A 17,659-nucleotide genomic window follows, 5' to 3' on the forward strand; every position below is an offset into this window, starting at 1 on the left:
TTCTAGATTTCAATATGCTGAAGTACCACTTAGGCAGAAGTCTAAAAACTTTGGATATCAGTTATAACTTCAGAGTAAACTATCAAGAAATTAGTCTAGTTGCAAACATGAAAACTCTCAATATTTATGTAAAAACTGAGTCACTTCAGTTGAGCATGTTTGTATTCATTACATACACTATGCCTATTCCAGACAGAAGGAAAACAAATCCAAGTAAGGATTTCTAATGTATTGAGTATATTTTGTTGCCTTAATATAGTAATTTATAGTTAGAAAAATTATGAATATTTATACACTAAAAAAATCTTTCAAGAATTTGAAGCATTTAGAACTTTAAAACCAGAGCACAGTTAACACTGATGACTAGTGCAGTAAGTCTTCATTTTTAAAATAAGATTTATTCTTAGATATGACTTTTCTTCAAAAAACCAAATTTTTCCATTTCACACAGTACCTAAGTGATCAGCAGATTATATCTTTTTGTTTGACCACAATATTATTCTGCAGCATTTAATTTTTCTTTCCTAGTGTGAAAAATTACCTAGATGAACCAAATAAGCATTGCCAGCTCAGCAGGAAGGTTACTTTGTTGCCATCTCTACAGGAGAGACAACCTAAAAATGTAACAGGGCATCTGCTGTCATCCAAATCTTACGTTGCAACCAATCCTCTTACAATTCAGAAACATAGCTTTGCTTTGTATCTGAAAAAGGCAACAGCTTAACCAAACCTTTTTTTTCCCCAGCTACTAGATAAGCCAGAGATAAGATAATTCATCAAGAGAGCTGAGTTCATATCTTACATTTAGGAATAGTTGAAACAATTCCTTAATCCCCAAAGTTTTATGAACATCACTTCCTCCAAAATCATACCTTGGAGTTTTCTATATTACAGCATAAACTGTGGGAAAAAGGATCATTTTAGAGAAGAATATGCAAACACTGACAACTTTGGAAGTAAATCTTTAACAGTAAATTACAGCAAAGCACATAAAATCTGAACACTCAGCCAATATAGTCAATTCTCTGCAGCCTGGACACAGATTCCCAATCTTAGACTTGAAATTTATTACTTATTATTATCTATGCAACTTGACAGTTGCATGCTGGCTCACAGTAGCATGCTGGCTACTTCAAGTGCCATTCTGGGGGGTTAACTCTTACCTGGCACTATGAGTGCCTAGTTGATGACTGTAACCTGCACAGTAACCTCTGGGTTCCTGAGTCAAAAAGCTATCAGGAATCAGGAGAAAAGAAAACCTGGATTTTATGAATTACAGTAATCCTTGATTCACCTGGTGATGGGTCATTTGGACCAAGGCAATGCAAATAATGCTGTTACACACTATGCTGGGCTGACAAGGCAAAAATGAAGGAAGCAAGGTAGCAGCTAGGAACTGAAAACAATTGTTTGAGGGCTCTGAAATTTCTGTGCAGTGCTAGGACACCAGAATATAAATGCAGAAAAGTAGATTTTCCTAATTATTCTAGAAAGAACGTTTTAGAAAGAAATAACTAAAGACTAAGAGAATGCAACATAGGCTTACGCCACTAACTGGGCAAGTTACCAAAAATAGGAAAACAACTGACAGCCTGAAGTAGGAGACCTTTAGAAGACCTGCAGTGAGTGAATGCAAACCAGCTATCTGCTCAAGGGGCCACATTCCCCATTTCACAACGTTTAGCACAGCAATTCAAAAGACTGCCATTCAAAAAACCTGCCATATTAAACACAATCTCTTTTCACATGCACTACTACCACGATGTTTTCAGCAGACACTGCCATAACACAGCCAGGCACCTCTCTAACTGGATGGCAGGCTGCCTGAACAAAGCTCCCTGTGCCCAGGCATCACACAGCCTGCTCAGCCCCAGCAGGACCAACTGCAGTGGTGCTACATTGGGGGGAGTTTGCCCAGCGTGCATTTTGCATCAGCAGCTGAACTAGAAAGAAATCACACCTAAGACATTTACACAGTATCTCTTTTCAGAGTTAACAAATAATAATAATAACACACAAAATAGAGATTGCTTCCTCCAACTTGCTGGACAGAAGAGAACGCTCAACTTTTAAATTCTACCATGATCTAGATTGCCTGCCTCCCATTATTAGAGGAACAGAAATAAGCATAAAAAACTGAAAAATTATGAGTGTAGACTTGTAAGTTCCCACTTAAAAGAATTAATCTCCCCTAAATTCATACACCCTCACACAAATTTTAGGAATACACTTTAAATTCTTGAAACTACTAAGACTATTTTAAACATATGATATGACAGATTGATAATAAAGTAGCAACATAACATTTTGAGCCTAGAGTATAAACTGCATTCACAAATGGCTTCAACAACATTTCCTAAGTGTTAAAATATTTTCCCTTTTTTGATGAAAATATTTATTCCAGGAAAATTTAATTTTTCAATGATGATCCACTGTTAAAAAAACCTCAAGAGCCAGTTAAAAGACAGAAAGCTAATTGAAAGCCAAGTGCACTTGTCTTTTGCTATTTTGATCTTTTGTGACAATGGTTCTTCCCCAGCTGAGTCATGAAAACCTGTAAGAAGGTAGTAGAGCAGAGACCTGATGTCAATGATTTAAAATAGGCAAATTGCAAACACTAGATTTCTGGTTGTTCCATTCTGTTTCAAGGAGCCATTCAAGCAGGACTCAGTCAAAATTGTTACCTTTGCTAAAAGAGAAAGGTCATTCCTCTGCCCACTCTTTGCTCTTGGTTCCATGCTCCTGCTGCCTAACTCAAGCCAACTTTGGTACTTGGAGCTGTGGTCACACCACACCCACTCCTCTCATGACAGGGAAGGGGCAGGGGGGATCAACACGAAACAGAAAAACACCTCAACCTTTTAGTAGGACAGAGAGCTGAATCTGTCCTGTGAAAACACAGAGCCACTGACAGAGGGAAAGCAAGCCCACAGAAAGTAGCAGGAATATTTCTGCACCTGCTAATGGTTAATTTGACTAAGTAATCATGGACAACTTACTTCAGTTTTTAAATAACCGAAAAAGTTGGGCTGACAGGTTGAAAAAATTATTCTGCTTAGAAATTGCTAGAGTTGTCTGGTGTGGAAGGTTGAAGAAGAAGAAAGACAAATTTCGCTCATCTGTAAGAATGATATTTGGTTCTTCCATTCCTACCAAGGATCATTTCTAGATGAGCTTCCCACACCAGTGACTATCCTTTGACAAGGCCCTAATCACTCATGTGCATCTGTGACAATTTTGTCATTATTCATTAGTCACAAAATGTGCAGACTGCTTGCACAGATGCACAAGTAACACAATGTAAAAAGAAAAAACCTCAAAAGAGAATAATGCTTTAAAAACAACGACAAAAAAAAGACATGATTTGGTAAAAAAAGAAACAACAGAAAAAAAGAAAACCTCCTCTAGAAAACAGGACCAGTAAGATGGGGAAAGAGAAGATAATGCAAAATATGAAATATAACTCCAAAGGCAAAAGTATGAAGCACAAGGGAGAGGAGGGGGGAAAGTGTTTATTCTTGGAAGCTCTGCTAATTTCAGCATTCCCCATCAGTCCTTCTCCTAACCAAATTCATAAGTTACACTAATTTCCCCTCAATACTCAAAGTTCTTAATAGTTTCCAATAAGAAAGCCTAAATGAAACAAGCTTAAGAAGAATTATGAAACAAGCTTAAGAAGAATTTTGAGAGTAGTATTTACAAAAAAAAAAAAAAAAAAAAGAAGTTATGCATGAAAGAATAAGATGACCAAGGCTGAATTATTCTGAGATAGCAATTTCATAATTCACAATTATACATAGCAGGCGGATATGAATAGGTCAATATGCCTGCTTGGACATAAGGAAGGGAGGAAAGAACTGCTGCTTACAGCTGCCACACATGGCTCTGGCAGCACTAACAGATGGCTAGCACTGCTTTTCCTTTAACGTTATGCAATGTTGCTGCAAGGAAGAGATACCATGATCAAAATCAGACACTCAAATTCTGAATGGGGACCAAGATCATTGAGACTAAAAGAGAAAATACTAACAGGTTTCAAAATATAAACTTAGAAATAGAAGTATTACCTTCCATAAAATATTGCATACTATTGCATCTGTTTCTTAATAGAAACAAAATAAATTTCTCCTTTAATTGATGACTACACTATTTTCATATCTGGCTGTAGTCAGAGAATCATAATCAAATTGGAAGTGACTGCAATTGTTTCAGGGAAGCTAAATAATAACCCTCATGTATGTGTGTTACATTTAGCAGGGACTACTGGAGGATAGCGCCTTCCCCCATATCTGTGTGTTCAATTTCCCTGTACTTCATTTACTACAGTCTAGTGGTTTATAGTTTTCTCTCCCAGTTTTCCTCCTGCTTTTAAAAAGGTGCAAGAATCTATACAGACAAATTTATATATAGTTATTTGCATATTATAAACACCCACATTCATTTATATACACAAAGACTAGTCACTCATGAACTAACATTAATAGAAAAATGCTCCCAAAATAAACAAGCAAATTGATCAAACACAAATAACAAAAAAGAGACACTGATGGTATTTTAGTATTTGTAATGAAAGATCCTTTTCTAAAGATCCTCTTCCTTCCCCACCCCTTTAGCTAACTCTGCAACTCATGAAGTTCCAGAAACAGAGGCTAAAATTTGTTAGAATTATAGAAATCACAATGAATCACAACCACGGGCTTAAGAAGAGCAGCTTTTTCTTCTCTCAAAACCAGTTTCTCCCAACATTTACTGCTGCAACAGTTCATCTAACTGTTGACTGTCATCCAGTGAGAACAGTCTGATCCTTCTCATATTCACACAAACACCTAGCTCAGAAAGTTAAGATTTCTCTAGGGCTATGTTGGTTCATAACTTTGAGGAACGAGAATGTTCATCAGCTATGAGCTGTTAGATTGTCTGGACCAGGATGATTCATACACACCTTCAGTTTAGCTAATCCGTGCTAGAAAATTTCAACCTAAACCAGACTACTTTCTCCATGGGAAAAAAATGCCATACACTTGTTTTATTAACTGATCAAATTATGCATTTTAAAAAATAGTTCAGTGTTTGGCTTGCAAATATATACCATCAGACTTGCCTTACTTTGATCCTTAACCATTAACATTAGGATTCTCCCTGCCCCTATTAGAGCACTGAATTACACAAAATGAGTATGACATGATAAAATAACCTTCCATTCAATGGTATTTCTGTTACTTTTTTCCATTACTTTGTACATTTTACTGCATTTTGTGAAGTCTGTTAACTTACTTCCTATAATTTTGGTCTAATTGCACAGTTTCTTGACTAAAGGAAAAGATGCATTTATGAAAATCTCTAGAGAAGCTAATTATAGAATATATAAACAATGGAAATAAATCTTTGCCTAATACTCAATCTTTTTTTTAATCAATATACAGTTTAAGAAGACAATGTTTCTTTAAAAAGCGGAGAAATAGATTGAGAAAAGCCTCACCTCAAACACCATAAAGCAGTCCTTTTGCTGCTACAGATTTCCACCCACATGCAAGTCAGGCATCACACAGAGACCATAATCCTGCATACTCTCCAACACAGATCTAATTTTTTACATAACAAGTTAGAGATGCTCAACTAGAGCCCTTAATCCAACCACTCTATGCAGAGGTCAGAGCTCATGTGATTTAAAGCACAGCTATAATGTTAAGTTTTGTTTCTTCAAACCAAGCACCCATAACCAGTCAACTGTTTTCTAATATTTTCCTTGAAGATGCTCCTAAATTGAACAGTGTTATACTTTAGGAAGCCATAGCTTCACAAGTAAGCTTTTCAAGAGGCTTTGTATTTGCACACAAAGCAAGCACTATTTAAAAGAGTTACATTTATCAGCATTTGTAATGGTTAAAGAGCTTAAAAACTTAAAATGATATGGTGTAAAGCTCACTATAAAGCTTTTGTTTAGTCAGCAACTTACATTAACATGTACATTTATCTTTTTGGCTTTCTTTTCAAGAAGTGTTGCATTATGTTCTTAGCCAAAAATCTCAGGACTTTGGCAAAAATGAAACTATGCTTTTTCCAAGTGATTTACACAGGTCTAGGTCTCACAGAAGCTTACAGAGCCATTGACCTAAACAAAAAAATCTCTGAAAGACCAAGCTTTAAGAGTCAGTCATGAAATTAGTGTAAAACCATTTACATATTTCACTCTTTTAAAGTGCTAAACTTCAAAAATGCACCCAAGATGTGTCTAGCCCAACACTGATACCCAGTTACTTGAAGAAAAAAGTCCTCCTTTTCAAATTCACAGAAAAGGATATTCTTAAAAGACTTTTTCAAAGGTTAATGTTTTTTCCCATCAAGAATTAGATCACCAGCAAGTGCACACAACAGAATGAGCACTCAGCCTAGCTACAGATGCCCTTTTCTCCATGGCAGATACAGAGAAAAAAGTTAGTACAAGTTGTGCTCAACCCTTACAAAAAATTTCAATTCACCATTCCCATCTCAACTTTCTAGCAGTCCATGGAACCTCTCATCAACAGCCCGTGGAGCAAACTCCTATTCCCACTTATAATAAATAGAGGCTGGTTAACCCACCACAACTAGGAACTGCATGAAAGGTGTTTCAAGTCATTCTAACAGACAATCTTCTGCAGCAAATGAGACAGCTCAGTGAATCCATGGTCTAACACTGCAGAAGGGTCCTGTTCTCTCCAACTCCTCACTTTCCAAACTAGGACTGACAGCTCACCATCTACCTTTTGTCAGTGCTTTAGTGCACTTGACCCTTCCATGAGTAGGCTTAGTGAACTGGCAGAAAGTTATTCACAGCAGTTTTTTTACTGGATGCATTTTCCACTGATTTACTTCTCTGAACTGACTCATCCTGGGACCAGAGAAGCATCACTGGCATATGAGTGCACCTGGAAGCACCTAAATCACAATCAGCTTAAGACAAGCTAAAAGTGATCTGCAATCAGGCACATGATCACACTCCTGGTCCTGGCTGCACCTTCTCCACTACCTCTTACCCATTCTCACAACAGCACAGCAAAGGTGTCAGACCAGGCCACAGACCCACCAAGCAAGTGCCACCCCAAGTCACCTACTGGCCACACAATTGCAAGAGCTCACCCCAAGAAGGGGGAGGAGCTGTGTTGGTGCTCCACCATGGCTTGAGACCAGCTTAATCATAAAAATCACATCCTTCAGAGCCAGCAAGTGTTCTCAGAGTATGCTCTGATGTCCTCCCTCTCTTGCTACTGCACTCCCTCCTTCTTGAGTCATCTTCTCCTGATCTTGAGCAGCTTTCCAAGCTCTGACCATGGCATTCCCACTACCCTCCACTTTTGGAACCTCCTCCCTCATAGAGAGAATCAAGGAAACAGTTCTACATACCTCAAGGCACCCTGCAAGTGTAGGAAGAAATTACTAGATCTCCAAATTGCACAACTGTAGTCTAATGATACACTACATACTGGATGTGACAGGCCCAAAGCTTCAATTCAGCCAGACTCCCTCTGACTTCACAAAAAGCTTTCTACTTTGCTTCACAGTCTCATTTGTAATATACCCCAGTGTTTATCTCAACTACAAGGATACCATAAAAGTCAAAACTTTATCTCATACTGTCTTTGAAAAGTCACAGAGGACTGTGCATGCTGAAATATCACTTACTGAGGCTGCTCCTACCTAAACATGTCAGTACCAATGGCAACATTGTTCAGTTTTCAAGCAAACAGCAAACAAACATTTTCCTCCTTAATTCTGTAAATTTTCTTCCACATTCATAAAGTCTTATTACTTCCCTAAGCAAACAGGCAAACACAGTGAAACAAGCACTGTTGAAAGACTAATCTTCTGTGAAATCTGAGAGAAATAAGGCCTGTGCTTAATGAGTAAAAGCAAACTGAATCAACACAAATTTGGATCAAACCAGACATTTCTCTCTTATGCATTAAGAGGGCCTGTCTCAAAACAAATTTTTAACTTTAAAATCAATTACTGCCCAAATCAGAAGATACACAGAAGAAAAATTTTAAATGGTTGAAAACTAGTTTAAGTGTTTTACCCAATGCCTAAGAAGCCACAATTTTACCATTGAGAAAAAGACGAGAGTGGTGAAAAACTGCACTATTTAAAAAGGCCACCGTAACAAAAAAACTGTAAAACAAATCTTGTAAGAATTGTAAGTGAAGCATTGGCAATGATGATGACAAATTAGAAAAATATGAAAAAACAAAATGCTAGCAAAAGGATACAATACCTCCCTATCCCTAGAAGGGCAAGCACTATCCTAGCAATAAAAGAAATTAACAAAAGTTGCCAAGATTACAAAGTAAGAATAAAAGAACTGCCAATAAAAACACAAACCCACAAAATTTGAAAATGTTTGGTAAGTGCAGAACAAAAAGAAAATTTAAATTGCCCCAATAAAATGCTTTCTATAGAACAGTAACTATTAAACTTCTGTAAATTACAGGTTGTTTGGTTCAACCATATAGTCCAAAAGATGTGAATATTGCTATTCATTATGCCAGAAGAAACTCCTGCAGTCTGGATACAAAATGACATGGGTTATAAACAGCTACCATTTTAAGTTATTGCTGGCTTTTCTAGATTTTGATATAAAACTGACAAAAGGGCAAATACTGATATAACAGACTACAAAGACTAGTACCATGGCTTCACAGGAAACTAAACTTGTCACTTGATTTTGATAAATTAGTAGCAATGGTCAAACACAGTTAATGTCCAAAATGTTTGGGTTAGTAGTGTCTGATATTTTGATTAAGAAATTAGAATACAATGAAAGTTAATGTGGTCTATCTTGCATGTATAAAAGCTACAGGTGAGCAAGCTTTATTCTTATGATTTGCTTTGTGACCATTATACCTACACTCCTCGTTAAGGAATATGCTCCAAAAAAAACTCATTCTGGTTATTTCAGTAGCTCCAATTTTTGAACCCCCAGAGAAGTGTCCATGTGAAAATACTAAGCATTCTTCAGAGGCTGTACCTTGACCCACCCTATTTCATCACTGCAACCCAGAAGTAAACAACAGTTAGAGATAATTCTTACTGGGAGGGGAGGGTGGGGAGCATGTGGAGAGAGAAAAGGGGGAACAAGTAATACTCTCTTTCTAATACAACTTAGGGAATGTTGGGACAGGACAAAATTAGGGTTTTTTAAATATCAACAAAAGCCAAGTCCTATCTAAAATAAGGACCTATCCTAGAAACTACCTCAAAGGGTTGGTCATTATCTGAGTACAAGTTTCCAGTGTGACACAGTTCCCAACAAGACCAGTACAAATATATCTGTGGGGAATGATGAGCAGGAATCATAGGATGGCCTTGGTTGGAAGGAACCTTGAAGCCCATATTGAGCTCAACCCCTCTGCCATGAGCAAAGACACCTGCCACAAGAGCTCAGACCCCTTCCAGCCTGGCCTTGAAAACTTCCAGGGATGGGTCATCCAGAGGGTGTTTGCTGCCAGAGCCAGAATAGTGCACTGCTTCCAAGTTCCTGCAACAGCCATTGCACTGCCAGCAAAGCCATCAAAACACTGAAAGAGCAAATGAACACGAGAGACTCAAAAGGGTCAGGAGGACTGCAGACCATAACAGTAGTGTAGGGATCTGATAATCATCAGCATATTAAATAGATACAGACAGACCTATATTTGGATAGGTATCTTGCAAGATGTAATGAACAGAAATAAATTAAATTCAGGCTAGAAACATGTTTAAGTCTTAAACAGACTAATTAAATTTGAGGGCAACTTTCCCATTTATGCAATATGACCTATTAACATAGGATTTTATTTTCTTTTTTACTTTATAATTAGCACTCTGGCAATAAAAAGAATTAGTTAAAAACCTTCAGCCTGTGATATAAGGTTGGATTAGATCTGCAGTCCTCTCCATACTCAGCCTCTGGAGCTACCCAAGATACACCAAGCAAGGCTCAACCTTCAGTATGAAGCATGCTAATTTGTCTGAGACTTCACAGATCTGCTGTCCTTTCTAAGCAGTATAATAAGTGATGCCTGATCTTTAAATGAGCTCACAAATGCAAGACTGGTCTCTGGAGTGATCCTGACTAAACAACACGGTAGGTTCTGGATCTGTACGGGACAATTAAGAACAATCTGCACTCCAGATTGTTCTGCACTCAACAATACCTACAGAACTCCACAGAGAATAGAGCTGGATGGTAAAGTCAGGCCTTTCACTGAAATTTTGAACAGAAAAAATTAGAGCAAAACTTACAGTAGGTTTACTTGTTTTCCTCAAATCACTAAGAAGGAATATAAGTATATATGCTTCTAACTTCCTTGGTAGTTACAAACTGAACCACAAGGAGAGAAACAAAGATAAGAATGATGGCTTCCATCTGGAAAAATTCCTGTCAAACAGAGGCTATCACTGTTAAAATTGCTTTTCAACTTTGCAGGAAGATTGTTCTTGGACAAGATTTTTTTTAATGCCAAGAGGAATCTGTAACAAACAATAACTTCCATCTTTCTCAAATATATCCACCACCACCTGATAGTGGTAAATACACTACACTGACATAGCAAACCAGATCTTCTTCCCAGTAATAGCTCTTACCATTTAGGAAGAGATGCAGCTCTCAACAGCTGCAATATCTGGCAGTTAGGGCCATACTAGACACGTATCTAAAATATTTTTCAAATACAAAGGAGCATTACAAGCAAAATCCATTTTCTAAGATTCTTCTCCCTCCCACCCCTTGAATTTCAGAATAAAACATCCAACCCTATCATCACCTACCACAGAAGAGTTAGGAATTCACTCTTCTTTAGAAGATCCAAGGAATTTAAAGTTAGGTCTGTTGGCCTATAAAAATAATTAGATCAGACGACAACAAACATGATCAGCATGAACAACATTCCCATAGCAGGGCTACACTGTATAAAAGGAAGCAGAGTTTGCTATTCTGTCGCCAGAAACCTAAACACTGGGAGAAGGAAACAAACCAGCAGGGAGGGAGTCCTTAGCCCAGTGTTAGCCTGCCGTGGCAGGGTGCTCTGCATCCCTTCTAATGGAGCTACCATATCACACTGCAGGTCATCTGACACCTACACCCATGGGGCTCCCTCTGGTCGACCATGCACTTCCCAGTCCTGCTGAGAATTCCTAAGAATTCATGTATATGAATCAGAGTCACTCCAACACAGTCTACACTCGTCTACATTCATATATTTGACACACCACTCAGTTATCCATTTGTGGAATTAAAAAACTTACATCTGGTCTATAGAAAGATCCCTGAACTCCAGCTGAAAGCATCAACAGCTGGATAATCCACTACTGCCCTCCTTCCTTCACTACAATGATTACTCACCCTCCACGTTTACCACTTGTGCTTTTCAATTTGACCCCATTCAACTTCACTTTCCAGTCACTGGATCTTGTTAAGCATAAACTGAATAAAACACTGGATTTCAGTAAGAAAATATTCACAAAGGGGAAAAAAAGATACCACTCACTTTTTCAGATAATGTGAACAGGGCTTTTGCAGACCTTTTACCTCCCGTAAGGCATTATTAAAATAATTTTTAATTCTTTCCCATACTCTTCACTATTTAATATTTTTTAAAGACAAAACTTCATCATGAGCATTGCCACATGTTCAGCCAAAAATCATCTCCTTGTTCTTATACATTTTTAAACAAAGCATTATACTGAGAACTTCTGCTGAACTGCTTGTTCATATTTGTATCCTATCAGTCAATAACTTTTGGGATACAATCCCATGCATATGCTTCTTACCTTCAGTGCACTACTTTGCATATAGCTGCTCTAAGGTGTGCCTTGCTAATATTTTAGCATAATTTCACATGAATTCTAGATGGTTTTCTACAGTTCCATCCTCCCTGCTTCCCACCCATCCATCTTGTTTGTCTGCAAAATTTATTATTGACAATTTTGATATTGCGTCCAAATCATTAAAGAAAAAAATCCGAGTCTAGTAGACTAACTCCTTCAAGACTTTTAGGAACAATGAAATTCAGGAATAATCCTAACTGATCCAAGATGGATCAGTTAGCCAACAGTTCTCCAAGCATTTATCACATACTATAAGATCCTCCTACAAGTATCACATTTGCAATCAATATTATTTGTTGTACTTCACCACTAAAATTATCTTCAGAAGTTTTGTTGTCCCACTGGCAATCTTACAGCTAGAAAGATGGGATCTACCCTGTCACACTAAACTGAACTTGTCATAAAGCAGAATAAATATCATTGGAAAGAAGAGTCTATTACTTAGGTTCAGCTTGCATTCATGAGGGAGGCAGCGAGGGAGGCCCAAGCACTCAGCACGGTACCACACAAACCCCCTCAAAAGCACTCCCACCATAAATTTCCTAAAGCATTCACATTTCCATTCATTTCTACCTCTTCTTACCAAAATTACCAAATCACTTTAAACTGAGTCTTTCACAAATAAATAAATAAACAGATCTCCCAGCATGACAGTATTTAAGTAATTTTCACTATTCCTTCAAAGCTCTTTCCTACAACACTAATAGTGTATTCATAGTATTTCATGGCAAAATTCAAAGCCTTAGAGCCCAGATAAAAACAAACACATCCCTTCAAAAAAAACCCAACAAACAAGCAAAAAACCTGCAAAAACTTCAAACAATTTGAAAGTAATCCAAATTAGTCAATACAAAAAGATAGTAAGAAGCAAAAGCCTCATTAAAAAAGGCATACAAAAATACCTGGATACCAAAAAAAAAACAACAGCATGGAGCAAAAAAAAAAAAAAAGAATGGTTAAGATTTTGACAGTCCTATAAAAAGCATCGGTTTTAAATGTACACAAATGTTGAAACTGATTATATGCTCTAACGTCATTACTTACATAAGGACATGGTGCTATTTTCTTAAAAAGTGGAAATCACCATGTATTAGAGCCCCTGACCTTCAGAAACGACTGAACACAGATGCAGTGCATTGTTCAGTGGGCAGGTCTGTGCCAGTACAGCTCCGCTATGGCACACAATCCCTAAGTTTTTAAAAGAGCATCTCTGGAGGCTCTTTTAACAGCCAGACACTGATGTGTCAGCACCAACATGAAAAACATCCTTCTCTTTTAAAGTTTATCTGTACAAAGACTTTAGGGAATAAAGAAACACTCACTGAAATCCATGTAGACACTATCTTGTGAGTAAGATCTAGTCAAAAACTCAGCATTTCTGGAAATATCGAATAAAACTCCCTCCAAACTAGTGAGGTTGATTGCGTATTAAAAGATTCCAGTTTATATTACAGCACACAATATATATTAACTTCCGTTCCCATCTTTTGGGCAGACATTCAACTTTATGCATCAAAGGAACAGTATAAAATTCTACCAGATGAACTAGCTAGACTACAAATTTAAATTGAGATATTTTCGTTTGCTATACAGTAAGTACTCCAAGTTAACAAACACTAGTCTTCAATCTTTATAACACAATGAATTTCTGACAAGCTGTAAACGCTTTTTATTCCACTTTCCAATCTTAGATTGCCTATTTAAAGTTTCCACAAGTTAAGAACACTTCCTTTCAAAGAACATCAATATCCTGCAGTCTGGATCACTACTGAAAAGTTGTGTCACTTCTGAAAATCATCAGACATCGCTACCGAGGGTACTGCATTTAATCTGACTCCAGTTAGGCTGCAAAAACGTGTAGCAACAGTCTACACACATCCCTTAAAATAAATCCCCAAAAAACAAATTAACAAACCAAAACTACAAAAAAACCCCAACCGACAACAAAAAACTCGAGACATTCACTTGGGGTTTATTGATAGCTAATTACCTTTCAGAACAGACTGGTCTATTCGAAAGTCATGAGCATAGTTTAGAGAGGTAGAGCAGGTAAGGTACCATGTACAGAGGCCTATATAGCCTCTTCAGTCATCAAATAAACTAACAGTCTTTTAAGATACTGTTTAAGGAAAAGATACCATCTGTTTGGCAAAAACTGGAGCCTGACATATGCACTTATCTGTTCTGTAGGCTGAAAAATCAATTCTTACAGTCCTTAACGTATCAGGTGACAAGTCCAAATGTAAAAGCTTTTCTAAACTATTTAAAATACCTTTCAAAACAATCATGCTAGTCCTCAAGAATACACACATGCTGCTGACAAAGGTGGGCGGCACAAAAGAAGGATAAAAGAAAACGGCATAAAACGACCTCTACATGTTACCTGTAAACATTCCTCCCACCGTCAACACTGGAAAAAACCAGACCGCTTGCTCTCTAGAGAAGCCCACGCCACACAGGGAGCGCTGGGCTGGATGGGGCCAGCCCCGACCTGCGGGTGAGCTGCAGACCAGTGCCATCAAACCCAAGGGAAACGCTAATTCCTGCGAGCCGCTTTCCCCCGGGCAGCCGGGCCGGGGCGGGCTCCGAGCGCTGCCGCTCGGGCCGGTGCGGCGGCACCACCCGGGGCGCCTCTGCCCCCGCCGCTGCTTCCCCCCGGCTCGGGGGCGGCCGGGACTGCCGGCGGCGGACCTTGCACCGCTCCCCGCCATCCGCACCCGCCTCCCCGCCCGGCCTGGCCCGGCCCGGTCCTGCCCACCCAGGCCCGCCACCGCCGCCGCCGCGCACACCCAGGCCGGCGGCGGGGGGCGGCGGCGCCGCACCTCCCGCCCTCCGTGCACCCCGCCCGCCCGCCCGCCGAGCCCCGCTCCCCCCCGCCCCACGGCGGGACGCCGTCCCGGCCGCGCCCCGAGCCCCGCTCCCGCGCCCCGCTCCGTGCGGGCGGGCCGCTCGCACCTCCGGGTGCAGGATGGGGACGCAGCCCGCCTCCTTCTCGTACTCCTCCAGCGGCGCCGCCATCTTCCTGCCAGCCCCGCGCCCGCTGCATGCCGGGTAGTGCGCGTGCCCGCCGCGCCCCCGCGCGCCGCCGCTTCCTCTGGCGGCCCGGGCGGGAGGGACGGAGTGGAGTGAGGCGGCCTGAGGGTGCGGGTTAGCTACGGGTGTACACACACACACACAAATATATATATATATATATATATGCGTCGTGTGTGGTGTACATATACCTACACACAGAGTGTGTCGTTTTTGGTGTACATATATACATACATCGTGTGTCGTGTATGGTGTACATATATACACACACATCGTGTGTCATGTGTGGTGTACAAATATACACACACATTGTGTGTCGTGTATGATGTACATATACACACACACACACAGCATGTGTCATGTGGTGTACATATATACACACATACAGTGTGTGTCGTGTATGGTGTACGTATATACACACACAGCGTGTGTCATGTACCTGGGTGGGTGTGTGTGTGTGTGTGTGTGTGTGTGTGTGTGTGTGCACCCCTGTGTCTGCGGAGACACCGGTCCCAGTTCTCCTGGAATGGATACTCAGTATATAGCACAGGTTTACAGAGATAGCCCTAATAAGGAGTGAGGTTCATTACAACTTGGAATGTGAGCCAAAAGAGAGCCCTTCACCTTCTGCCTTTAATGGAGATTTGGTTCCATACTAAGCAGTGTCTGTCCATTTCTCGTTGGGGGTTAACTTCATGCCTGCTGGAGTAGCAAAGAGAGCATAGGAAGAAAGCAGGAAGGTTTTAATTAGGTTTTTGCTCCCAGCTGCAGGAATGTTTGAACCCTCCCCCCAGCAGGACTCCCTGAGGAAGCAATTCCTTGCAACCATTTGTGCCCTACTGGGCCTGTGGTTCCTCACATCCCGACCAGATGGCTGCAGATTTGGGGACAAGTCACAAAATAGCTCTGTTTAGCTGGCCATTTCTACTCTCACAGGCTGAATAATGTGCATACAGCCAAGCTCGGGAATCCTAAAGCGCTTTATTTCTTTTTTTAAAAAATAAATTACATTTTAATCAAAAATGGTTTTGCAATTACAGAACGTTATTGCTGATTTGACTACTGCTCTATATTGCTATATCTATGGTGCTCTAATTTGCCTTTGTGAGAAAGGGACCTTTGGATAATACATTTTGTTGTATCACAATACATTAAGCTCATAAGCCTAAAACCCTACAATGATATTCTCTTCATTACTCTTTCCTATCTCATGCAAAATGTAACAGAGAAGCACTAATAAAATCTGACTGCAGCATTATTAAAATGTTAAACCATAAATGTCTTCTTTTTAATGTATTTGAAATCAAAATTGTGAAGAAGAATGACATAAGATTTAGAAAGCGAGGGTGTGAAACAGGTCTCAAAGCACATCTTTGAAACCATAGGGGCTGAAGTGCTAAAAGAGCAGAGCAAGACACTGAGTATACAGGAGAGGATCTTTTTTTAACTGTCTATATTATTAAATGTACTAGGGCTTAGATATAATTTGCAATTTGATTTGCATGAGGAAGAGGGTTTTCAACCCCCTACAACCTCCAGAAATAGAAATCCTATTAATCATGACAGTTCATCACTCCTTTTTATAATAAAAGCAAGGGTGATAAAATAACTAAAAATCTTTATAGTATTTTTACTATTCAGATTATTTTTCCTTAGAACACTGAAGAAGTTATGCTTTGTCCCATAGCTCTGAACTGGATTGTAAACAAATACTCTGACATCTGTCAGATTTATAACCTGTTCTTCACAGATCTATACATTTGCAAACCAATTCTGTTACCAGATATTTCTGTACAGAGAATTTTTGCTGTTTGAACTGGGGACTGATCTGTGAGTGTAGTTCATGTGCAGCCTATTATATCTTTCTTCAGAACAAGTGTCCCTTTTACTACCAAGTAACATCAGAACTAGAATATGGGATTGTGCTACTGTGCCTCTGCATTGGAGCTCCTCGTTCAAAAGCTAGCAGTGCTTCAGAAGTTTAAAAAGTTTTCCACACTTCAAGCATTCCCTGTCCTTTCCTAATCTACATACAATCTAACATAATTACATGGAAATGTGATTCTTCATTGTTTGGCATTGTCATTACAGAGATGTTATGGTCTGTGCAGAGGAAGCAAATGGCAGACACAAACCCAACAATCTGCTACAGTAACAAAGTTTACTCCTATTTCCCACGAATCTAAAAGACTGTAAGGTTAGATGTTTTTCTGGACTCTGCCAAAAAAATTACTATCTGACCTTAAGCAAGTATTTCACTTCTCTATAATTTACTTTGCTCACTTGTAAATCAAAAACTCTGTCATCTCATTCAGGGGGGTACTCTGGGAATTTATTACCATTGCAGAGCAGTTTTATCTCTCTGATTAAAGATGCCTTGTAAATGCCAGGAATTGTTGTCCTGATCAATGGCAGGAAATGCTCTTCCGTGTGATTGCATTGAATGCTCCATAGCTGATGTGTGAAGTGCTCTCCCTATTGACCCAAGAGGTTTTATCCAGCTCTACTTAACTAGGCATGCAGTAGGGACAAGTCTGTAATATTTGTTAAACACCACACACACTAGAAAATTATTTTAGGTCATATTCTCACAAAAGGAAAACAGTTCACCAGTACCACATTCACACAGATTTTCTTGCCTTTGTTCTCCTTTATGTTAATCACTGTGAAAAGGAGCATAAGGTCTGGAGACCTTTTAATTTTCAGGTAAGCCAAACAACAGCCAAACTGGGAAGTAAATAGCACAAAGTCTTATGAGTCTCTATTCTGTGGCATGAATTTT

General features: G+C 39.3%; 1 protein-coding gene across 1 annotated transcript in view; it reads right to left on the reverse strand.

Annotated features, from left to right (window-relative positions):
* ZDHHC17 (zDHHC palmitoyltransferase 17) overlaps positions 1–14,954 on the reverse strand; it is a 65,966-nt gene extending 51,012 nt beyond the window's left edge. The window contains exon 1 of the mRNA XM_077178811.1: positions 14,800–14,954. Coding sequence (XP_077034926.1) covers positions 14,800–14,862 — 63 coding nt within the window. The 5' untranslated portion in view covers positions 14,863–14,954. The remainder of the gene's footprint in view (positions 1–14,799) is intronic.
* Positions 14,955–17,659: the final 2,705 nt, after the last annotated feature.

This window comes from Agelaius phoeniceus, chromosome 5 (assembly GCF_051311805.1).
Source record: "Agelaius phoeniceus isolate bAgePho1 chromosome 5, bAgePho1.hap1, whole genome shotgun sequence".
Lineage (NCBI taxonomy): Eukaryota > Metazoa > Chordata > Aves > Passeriformes > Icteridae > Agelaius > Agelaius phoeniceus.